The 11,547-nt window shown below is 35.0% G+C and overlaps 1 protein-coding gene across 1 annotated transcript; it reads left to right on the top strand.

The window, feature by feature from the left end:
- The first annotated feature begins 3 nt into the window (after positions 1 to 3).
- LOC141363989 (E3 SUMO-protein ligase ZBED1-like) lies at positions 4 to 7,803 on the top strand. Its single transcript, XM_073868108.1, has 8 exons — positions 4 to 2,208; positions 2,398 to 2,491; positions 3,152 to 3,363; positions 3,802 to 3,929; positions 5,221 to 5,698; positions 5,827 to 6,032; positions 6,141 to 6,339; positions 7,364 to 7,803. Exons 1-8 carry the CDS (start codon positions 2,038 to 2,040, stop codon positions 7,646 to 7,648), a joined length of 1,773 nt encoding a protein of 590 aa, XP_073724209.1. The 5' UTR covers positions 4 to 2,037; the 3' UTR covers positions 7,649 to 7,803.
- Positions 7,804 to 11,547: the final 3,744 nt, after the last annotated feature.

The raw sequence follows: 11,547 nt of genomic DNA, 5'->3' as shown, positions 1-11,547 counted from the left end.
GCTGGGAATCGATTCCAAAAAGAATCGATTCTTCGATTCCGAGGCATTGAGAATCGAGAGTCGATTCCAAAGGTTGGAATCGATTCCATAAGGGGAATCGATTCCATTAAGGAGAATCGACTCCTCTTTAAGATTGATTTTTAATACAAATCGCGGCCATGGTTCCGTTCTTCGTACGTGGATTACTCCGTTAGCTGGATTTTAATGGTGATTTGGCTTGATCTTGGATTATTTGGTTCTTCGAAGCTCATCCTCAAGTTGCTGTCATAGCAACCGGTCCGTAAGATGCTCGGGAGCAGGTTTACTTCATGTAAACAAGATTAGATCGCACCTTTTTAATCAGAGGTGATACGTAAAGTCTGACGCATTCATGTATTCTCCATTATACGAGCGCAATCTGCGTAAGATGCACGATTAATATGAAGAGCTTTTCAAATTCAACACGTAATAAAAAAGGTTAGATTGAATATAACGATGTTATTTAAAATATATATAATATAAAAAAGCTGTACTTGTGGAACTTGTTTTTGTAAAGCAGACGTTTTGATTATTATTCTTAAACAAATGACAAGAAAAACGTATGACCATATTATTGAAAATTGATTTAATAAAGTCATTTAATAATTTATTTAGTAATTTGTATGCTATCTATTCTTTAAAATTCTTTTTACAAAGATGTTACCCTGTCCCTTTCATGTGACAAAAAAATGCCAATAAACAATTTTTTTTATTTTACACATTTTTACATGGGTATCTTCTTTACTGCACCTTTCTGTACAGACTTAGCAGTTAATATGGACTCCTGTTAATATTGTTGCAGTCAGAAATCAGTTATATGAGAACATTGCAATTGAAGTAAACTTATTTAGTGCATTGAAGATAAATTGTTATTTAAAGAGTTGCACTTTATAATCTTTTGGTGTAGAATAACATTTACTTTCACTAATTGCACATCATATTTCATTTACCACATTCTTGGAAACTGCTGAAAGTATTGGTGTATTATTTTCAACTGCACAAAAGAGGGGAAAACACCATCTTATAATAAACTACAATTCAAATTTAATTTATCAGCTATTAAAGTGTTGCATTGGCTGTGGGTTTAAGAAAGAGCAACTTCCTCAAGAGATGAGAGAGACATCACATGAAGATGCAGGACCACCACCTGTTATTTATTCTGCTTTTTTTTGGTTGCTGTTATAAACAGGCATTTAACTGTTTTTAAAAGAGACTTAAAGTAGGCCTACTTTAGGAGCATCAAAGTTTGATTACAAGCATTGATCTTAATCTTGACATGAATATTAAAGATATCAAGATTATATTTTCACAAAATAGTTTACATTATGTTGGGTGATTATATGTACAAAAATACTTTTAGGTAGGTTTACAAATTCAGCATCATTAAATTTTCAAAATAACCTTCTATCCATAGCTCGCGCACTGCAGGGGTTAAAAATGGGCGTGTTCTTGTCCATTGTAACAACCAGCCAATCACAGCGCTGCTGATCAGATATGTGTTGCCTTTTCATGCGGTGCACGAACGCGCAATATTCTCAGATAATTCAATCCTGTCATACTAATCATCAACAGCAGGGGTGTTTAAAGAACCGAATAAGCAAGATCATAATTTGATCATTTGATCTTGGATGTAGTAAGCGACGTACGAAGAACGGACCCCTGCAAAAGAAATAAAGTTCAGTTCAGACTAAATAAATGGATCCAGTGGTGACAGAGTATGGTTCTCTTAGGCTGATTATTATTTCCCCTTAGAGACAGAGCGCAACGCGTCATAATCTGAAAACCACGCCCATTCGCAAAGTAAATGGAGACAGTTGGATTGTTTTCCCCGGTGGGCGTGGTTTTCAGATTATAATAAACACGCTCTGTCTTTCTATTAGGCAATCAGCGCAGTTACTGACCCAATGAAATCTTTAGAATCGGTTACTGGGCGGGGTTTGAGCTTACTACTTGTTAACTTGTAATCAAATCAGTTAATCACATACTCGAGTCGAGTTGAGTCGACTCTCATGCGAAGAAATGGCTCCAAGGTCAGCATCAGTAGTCTGGCGCTACTTTACTTTAGAATCTGCAAAAAATGAAGTGAAATGCCAAATTTGCGATAAAAAGTTGGCATATAATAAAACAACATCCCCAATGATTAAACATCTTAGGGCCGTTCACAAAAAGGAGGTGACAGAGGAGGATCAGGTAACAATTACTAATTAATCTTAATTTTACCTCAGACACTTAAGCATCTTAATTTGAAGGTTTAAAAGACGGGAATGTAAATCAAACTGCTTAATAAATTACTAACGATTGTGGTTAACTTAGTCAGATTTAGGTAGCATAGCATTAACTCAGGAAGGGTTTTTATTTTTCTAATCGCAATTCCAAAAGGAGGATGCGGAGGGAGAAACTCCGCCTGCCACGAAAAAGCGTTTGATCCAGCCATCAATTGAACAACAGTTTGGAGCCAAGATGCCATACCCTGGTAGGTGTTTACTCTAATTATTAAGATTATTTGGTATAGGGGAAATAAGCAAATAATACAGTATAATTACCCCATAAAAATACAAAAAGATGTCAATAATAGTGCTTAACTCATTCACCGCCAGCCTTTTTTAAAAAGTTGCCCAAAAAAAGTTGAAAATTTGTTTCACCAAAATGCCTTCCAGAAAAAAATTCTTCTAAAAATATATAAACATACAAATATATCAAATGAAAGAACAGACCCTCTGATTTCAAACAAACAAACACTATCCTATCTATATTTTTTCTCTGCTTATAAACTTTTAAATATGGGTATTTTTCTTTAAAAAAATTAGCAAGAAGCTGAAATAATTGCATTTTTGTGAAGGAATTTTGTTAGAGATCAGAAAATTAGTAAAAAAAAGAGCTTCAGTTTTTTTTATAAATGGGGCAAGTCTGCCATCTAGTGGGTAATTGCGGTATTACATATTAACGTAAAGCGTCATCAGGAACACTGTTTTTATGCAAATATCTTCTCTTAATTGACGAGATAACTCATCAGTGGCGGGGAAAGAGTTAAGTAATTTGATTCTTAGTGGGTTAGTTTAGGTTATTTTTAGCACAAGATTTAAAATGTCTTTTCTCTGGCTCACTGTTTTCTTTATATGATCTTTCATTGTAGCTCAAAGTCTTCCAAAAAAAAACCTGGATCAAAAGTTAATTGAGTTCATAATTAAGGACATGCAGCCACTATCTGTTGTGGAAGATAAAGGTTTTCGAGCATTCGTGAATACACTTGATCCAAAGTACAGGATTCCATGCAGACAAACAACAAAACAACTAATTTTGGAAAGATATTCGAAAGAAAAACAAGCTCTGAAGGACCAGCTCACTGTACGTCTGAGTAACTTTTCCTGTTTGTCATTTTTTCCCATTTCAATATTCTGTTTTGTTTTATGCTTTCCTAAATGAAAAATGTTAGATGGCTATATTCATAATTTGATTAATCATTTAGTAATCACCATATACTGATGAATGCAAATGACAGAATTCTTATTTATTGAAATAACAGTGACAGTCAGTTTTGACTACATGTGGCCTGCTCTATAATTTTGAGTGGTTTTGGCCCAGAAACATTTTTATTTTCATTTAAATAAAATTAATGTCTTCTAATCATTCTAGTGACTATTATGATTGATTGTAAAAAACAATCATTTAAACATTTATTTTTAAATTAATTTCTTAAAAACCTAAATGTGTTCCTGTGTCAAAGTGGCTCAAAATGATTGAGCAGGTTAAAAATAATTTTTGCATTTTACAATTTCTTTTCAGGCTGTACAAAGTGTCTGTCTCACAACTGACCTGTGGACATCTGTTGCAATGGAATCATATATTTCTGTGACAGCACATTACATTTCTGATGATTTCTCTCTGCAGTCCAAATTACTGGAGGTTGAAGGGTAAAATATATTTTTTCAACTGCTAAGAAATGTATTTCTGCAATCCCGGAGTAATAATGCAGAGTAAAGTACTGTGTATCCTAATCAGTTAAAGTCATTTTGGAAACTTAATATTTTTTAATTCCATTTAGACCATCTACAGAACATCACACAAAGATATAACAAAAACATTTTGATAACAAAACCTAATAAATAACAAATGTGATCCTGCCTTGGAAACCCCGGCTACAATTCAACCATTTTATTTAATTTTACGATTTGGCGCGTCAAAGCAGTCTTGACCAAAAAATGACAAATGAAATATAATTTGTGATTGTTACTGTGAATGATAAAAACTAACTTCATATACAATTAATTAAACGTTAGATAATGCTTTATTATTTTGCACAGAAATACCTGCTTGCTGACTTTGAGAATCTCTGTATTCACTTTATGTACAGAAACACCTGATGATTCTTATATTATTTATTTCAGGAATTCTTTTCAATCATTTGAAAGTGAACAACGACCATAATAGGCTATTAATCACAAGAGAGACAGTCGTGTCAGGCATAGCCTAAATAGTTTCGGTGCAGATATGTTTCATGTCATCACTGAAATTTAAATAAAAAGCTTAACTGTTTTGTAGTTTAACTTTTAACAAGACATCCACCATGTTTTAAATACATTTTTAAAACTTACACCTCTCGAAAGAAAAAAAAATAAGTTTAGTTTGATGAACTCCTAAATATGACACGCAGAGCGCACCTAGCGTTCCGTTAAATTGCATGTGCCAGCACGCAACAGCACAACATTGATACAAGAAAAGCAATCCTAAATTTACAGACTTAAAATTGATCTGAATTTACGTTTATAATATATACAAAAATTTAAATAAAATAAGGCCTGAAGTAACAAGGAGCAGAACAAATATGTGTAAAGTGCACGGAAACAAAACACAAGCAAAAAAGGTAAATCAGATAACCCCAAGTGATCTACAAATAAAATAAAGAAATTATTAAAATAACGAAAGTATAGCCAGAATTGCCAGCTTTGTCTTTTAGGCAATGGTTTATTAACCTGGAAACCTCCATACGGACATGTAGCCCTGTCATTTGGGTTTTGGATTTATTAACGCATTTTAAAAACATTTATTGAACGCTACTTCTTCACATATTATTTGCATATCATTATCATTATAAGCTGCATATTAATATATTGGGAGAAAGCTTTTATGTGAAATCAGGTACACTGTCAGAAAAAAAAGGTACAATAAATAATCTGAGCTGAGTATATCTTATTTCTTTGTTAGATTTGAAGGAAGACACACAGCTGATGCCATAGCTACACACCTCCGCAGTATCATTCTGGAGTGGGGTCTTCAGGACAAAGTTTTTTGTGTAACTACAGACAACGGAGCAAATGTGGTTGCAGCAGTAAAAAAATTGAACATGAGACATCTGCCATGCTTTGCGCACACTCTCAATCTTATTGTAAAAGACAGTCTTGCTGCAGTCACTGAACTTGATGACTTGAGATCCAAAGTGAGGAGAGTGGTAGGATTTTTTAGATCCAGTTGCACAGCAAAAGAGAAGTTAGACAACTTGCAGAAAGACTTGAAAATGCCCCAACTGCGCCTTCTCCAGGAAGTTGAAACTAGGTGGAATTCCACCTATTTAATGCTAGAGAGGTTTTTTAACCTCCGGGAACCCCTCTCTGCAGCAATGAGCAACATGGACCTACCCATGTTTTTCCCCCAGGACTGGGCTGCAATGGCTGATGCAATTGAGGTGACCATACTTTGTATCATATTTTATATATAGACTTTGTTTGTGGGGCTTGTTTGCAGTAAAACCATTGTTTAACCTTAATTTTAAACAAAGTTTGTTTTATATTTATCTTAACTGTTTTTGTATAGGTCCTGAGACCATTCCTGGAGGTGACAGAGGAAATGTCTGCAGAAAGCAATGTCACATCCTCGAAGTTGATTGTGTTGGTGCGAAACCTGCAAAAACTGACAAGAAATATGGCAAACTCGTATGCTCCGGAGTCTGTTGGTCATAGGCTTGCAGGCTCTTTAAACAAGCACCTGACCAAAAGGTGTGGTGACTATGAATCAACTAGGTTTGTATAGATTAGTTTGTATACACACACACACACACACACACACACACACAGAAATGTATCAATTTATAACTGAAGTTGTTTAATTTGCCAAATGTACAACTTTAGATTTCTTGCAGTGTCAATGCTGCTAGATCCTAGGTTTAAGAAAGTAGCATTCGGCATTGATGCAAATGCAGAAAATGCTATACGAGCATTGACATCAGAGGCCAGCCAGCATAATGCGGAATCCCAACCAGAGGCAACAACTTCACAGCACATACAACAAACTGGGGCTAGTTGTGTGTGGTCTGATTTTGACTCGAAGGTTAGATTTTGTCATCACATTCTTGGAAAAACTGTTTATTAGGGATGTGTAATGAGATCTTGCAAGGAGTGAATTTTTGGAGGTCAAACTTGTGCAGCCTCATTTAGAAGTTCTGTAAGCTCAGAATTCATGTAGAGTAAGGTCTGAAGCGACTCGTGTGAAATCAAACAGGAGAGAAGCCATCCAGCAAAACCTTTTACAGTGCTTGTATATTGTCTTTTAATGCATTTGATAATTAATACTCAAAGTAGAACTGAAATGAAATTTATTACAAGATGATTAGTTATAACATTTCAATCTATACCAGCCGAATATTTTTCAAATCATTATTTTTATTATTGAGGATTTCTTTAAAATACAGCAAAAAGCTTCTCTTGTTCTTGTGAACCCAATCTCTGGTCTCGTGAGCTAAGTGTCTCGTCACACACCCCTAATGTTAATAAATGAGAAAATTAGAATGTCTTTTTCTACTGAATTCAGGGATTAATAGGCTAAATTTTTCTTACACTGCTTTTTAAAAAACAACCACGTTTACATGGGCACATTGGGCAGCAGTAATCAATTTTTTTATAGAATATTTTAGAAGTATTGTGATAAATGATGAAAAAGATATTTTGATAGTTGATGATAAGCACACAGGTGTTATTGAATTCCATCTTTTTTTTATTCCTACTATGAAAGTCAATGGTTGCAATCAGCTGTGTGCTTGCCATCATTTATCAAAATATTTTCTTTTCATCAGAATAAAGAAACTTGTACAGGTTTAGAGCAACAGTGTGATGAAATGATGAAGAATATTCATTTTTGGGTGAACAATTCCCTTTAATTATATTAGCGTTTACTTCGATTATGATTTAGCCGGATTAAGGTAATTTGTAATCGCTGTTTACATTTTAGTTTCTTAATCAGAGTATTGTTTTAGGCCAATCAGGTTAATATCGATGTATTGTTGTCCGTGTTTTTTAATTATGTTCCATAGAGAAAAGGCACCACTATATTCTCTTTCTCTCTCTATCTCTTTCAGGTAAAACAGCAAATAAACACTAATGTGGATACCATCACTGAAGTGAAATTGTACCTCTCGCAGCCAAATATTAGCAGAATGTCTTCGGCATTGGACTTTTGGAAAGAACAGGGACAAAAGTTCCCAAACTTACAGACACTTACAAAGAAATACTTGGCCATAATGGCAACATCTGTGCCAAGTGAGCGTGTATTTTCGAAATCTGGCGAGCTTATTTCAAAACGCCGCTCTTGCCTAAAGAGCTCTCAGGTGAAAAGGATGATGTTTTTGCATTACAATATGTAATTGGTCTAGGTTATGAGTGTGTTGAGGCCTAAAAAGGTTCTGTGTGTAAAGGCCTAAGAAAAGATTTTATGTGTGAAGGCCTAAAAGGTTCCGTGTGTAAAGGCTTAAAAAAAGATTTTATGTGTTAAGGCCTAAAAGGTTCCGTGTGTAAAGGCCTAAAAAAAGATTTTATGTGTGACGGCCTAAACGGTTCTGTGTGTAAAGGCCTAAAAAAAGATTTTATGTGTGAAGGCCTAAAAGGGTCCGTGTGTAAAGGCTTAAAAAAAGATTTTATGTGTTAAGGCCTAAAAGGTTCCGTGTGTGAAGGCCTAAAAGGTTCCGTGTGTAAAGGCCTAAAAAAAGATTTTATGTGTGAAGGCCTAAAAGGTTCCGTGTGTAAAGGCTTAAAAAAAGATTTTATGTGTTAAATCCTAAAAGGTTCCGTGTGTGAAGGCCTAAAAGGTTCCATGTGTAAAGGCCTAAAAAGATTTTGTGTATGGCCTAAAAGGTTCCATGTGTAAAGGCCTAAAAAAAGGTTCCATGTGTAAAGGCCTAAAAGGTTCCATGTGTAAAGGCCTAAAAAGATTTTGTGTATGGCCTAAAAGGTTCCATGTGTAAAGGCCTAAAAGGTTCCATGTGTAAAGGCCTAAAAAGATTTTGTGTATGGCCTAAAAGGTTCCATGTGTAAAGGCCTAAAAAAAGGTTCCATGTGTAAAGGCCTAAAAGGTTCCATGTGTAAAGGCCTAAAAAGATTTTGTGTATGTCCTAAAAGATTCCATGTGTAAAGGCCTAAAAAAGATTTTATGTTTTAATGCATAAAAGGTTCCGTGTGTAAAGGCCTAAAAGGTTCCATGTGTAAAGGCCTAAAAAGATTTTGTGTATGGCCTAAAAGGTTCCATGTGTAAAGGCCTAAAAAAAGTTTTATTTATTAAAAGGACACGCTACTTTTTTGAGGGTATGCTCATTTTGCAGCTCCCATGGTGTTAAACATTTCATTTTTACTGTTTTGGAATGCATTCAGTTGATCTTCGGGTCTGGCGGTACCACTTTTATCGTAGCTTGGCGTGATCCATTGGATCGGATTGGACCATTGGCATCGTGCTCAAGGGTGACGAAAGTTGCTCAGTATTTTTCCTATTTAACACTTGACTGTTTTAGAAGAGTCGGGTTTTAAATAGGAAAAATATCAAAACTCTTTGGTTATTTTTTAGCACGATTCTAATGGTCTAATCAGATTAAATGGGTTATGCTAAACTATGATAAAAGTGGTACTGCCAAAACCGTAGAAGTCAAATGTTTAACTCTATGGGAGCTGGGAAGTGAGCATATTTTCAAAAAGTGAAGTGTTCTGTGTGTAAGGGCATAAAAGTTTGTATGTGTAATGAGTCTGTTCCTGAACTGTTTTTAGGTTTAAATGCTTTTAGGAATTTTTGCTATTTTATGATATTGGATGAAATATATGTAGGCTGCCACAAATAAATTAAAAATCTATCCACAAACATTGTGTGTGTGTGTAGGAATGCATGTAAATAAAATCTACCGCATATATGTATATGGTGAACATAGTCTTTACACTGTCTAACTGACGCAGGAAGCACGACGTGACAAATCCCCTAAGCAAATGTCTCGTTCTATTTATGACTCGCAATTAATACATCTAATAGGAAGGACAAATGGATTTGCAACAGTCGCTTTGACACGCCCGGTATAGAGTGTTTCTCGTTGTGTGGCACGGTAAGACGGGCCAATGTTAGACACTGTTCGTATAGAAAAAGAATCGAAAATAGCAGTGAGGAATCGATTCTTGGAATCGATTCTTTCGATTCCAGAAACAGGAATCGGAATCGGAATCGATTCCAAAAAATCCGGAATCGAACAGCCCTATCAGTCACTCGCTTGCAGCCGGAAACGGCGCTTCCTCCTGTGCTGCGCCCAGCGCTGCCGCTGACCAATCAGAGCGCGTCCGGTGCAGCTGCTGAACAATCAGAGCGCATTCTTCGCTGCTGTTAACCAATCAGAGCTCTTCCAGGGAAGAAGCCGACCAATCAGAGCATTTAGAGCGCAGTTCAATGTAACAGCGTCAAAGAGCCCGCGATACAAACAGATGAAAGGATACAGTGTTGTGTCTATATGGGTCAATGTTTTTGTGATGATTTATGCTAAAATATATATTACGATTCAATTTGAACATAACATTAATGTTATGTAGGCTACACTGTAATGACAAATGTGCCTTCAAGTTCTTTTTAAAAACTATTTTTCATGGTTTTGTTGAAAGGCTTAAAATCATTATTTTTATTAATGGGGTAGCTTTCCAGATCGCAGTTAAGGGGAAAAAAAATCACATTTTTTAGGGGAACATATAAGAAAAAGATTGGCCACAAATCTTTCAAAATAATTAAAATTAGTAAAGCAGTTTCAGTTTTGATTATTAAAACATTTTAAAAACCGTGTCTGTGCCGTTTTGTGTTTATATGGCACAAAGAAAATGACATCACAATAGTCTAATCTCTTAAAACTATCAGATAATTTAATAAGGATTAGTTAATATTGTCAAAGATAAAATCCCAAGAAAATGCTTTATGATTTAAAAACACCTGTAGTCATTTTACTTAATAATAAATACATGTAAAGTCATGGGTAATAATATCTACACTCTAAAAACGGATGTTACGAACAACACAGTGTTATTTTTTGGGACAACAACAAACTAAATGCGTTGTCCCAAACTAGACACATCTCTGTGTTATTGGAACAACAGATCTTATGTTACTTTAAAGTTAACCCAACTTGAGTTGTCACTTTTATTTATTTTTTGCACAAAATGACACATCATTTCCATAATATCCTTTTTTAGAGTGCTTTTTTGTACATTTTAAGACACCTTACCCCCCAAATCAATCACCTATATTAAAAAAAAACTCGCAAATGCATTTAAACAAACTAAAAGCTGTTTTTTAATAGATTTATATATAACAATCTTGTGTATATAAATGAGGATTTTTTTTAGTGCATATCAGTTTAAATTGTTGCCATCCAATTTAGGATGGTTTAAATTGGACATTTCACAAGACTTTTTAACAATGTAAAAGACTTTTTAACAATGTAAAATAAATATTTGGTGTCCCCAGGGTACATATGTGAAGTTTTAGCTTAAAATCGTGTGTAAAATGTGCTGTTTTGGGGTGTGTCCTTTTAAATGCAAATGAGCTGATCTCTGCACTAAATGATAGTGTCCTGGTTGGATAGTGCAGATTAAGGGGCAGTATTATCCCCTTCTGACATCACAAGGGGAGCCAAATTTCAATGACCTATTTTTTAACATGTTTGCAGAGAATGGTTTACCAAAACTAAGTTACTGGGTTGATCTTTTACACATTTTCTAGGTTGATATAAGCACTGGAGAGCCAATTATAGCACTTAAACGTGGAAAAAGTCAGATTTCCATAAAATGTCCCCTCTAAATAACGGCATATCCTTAGATGGCCACAGCGTCCGAAACCGCTTACTTCCATACTATATAGTAGGCGAAAAGCACTACTTTGCCTACTATATAGTATGGAAAGATGCAGCGACAGTGTCTCATTAATGCCACCTGTGGTGGGTTTAAAGGAAACACACTTGGTGCTGCGTCAGACCTCAGTAACACATTTCACAAGACTTTTTTAAAATGTAAAATAAATCTCTGGTGTCCCCAGAGTACGTACGTGAAATTTTACCTCAAAATACCATATAGATAATTTATTATAACATATTAAAATTGCCCCTTTTGTAGTTTTTGGGTGTGTCCTTTTAAAATGCAAATGAGCTGATCTCTGCACTAAATGGCAGTGCCATGGTTGGATAGTGTAGATTAATGGGCGGTATTATCCCCTTCTGACATCACAAGGGGAGCCAAATTATAACAACTTATCTTCTCA

Source organism: Misgurnus anguillicaudatus, chromosome 5 (assembly GCF_027580225.2).
Source record: "Misgurnus anguillicaudatus chromosome 5, ASM2758022v2, whole genome shotgun sequence".
In the NCBI taxonomy this organism is placed as follows: domain Eukaryota; kingdom Metazoa; phylum Chordata; class Actinopteri; order Cypriniformes; family Cobitidae; genus Misgurnus; species Misgurnus anguillicaudatus.
The sequence above is the reverse complement of the archived record's forward strand: the minus strand, read 5'-3'. Positions and strand labels throughout refer to the sequence as shown.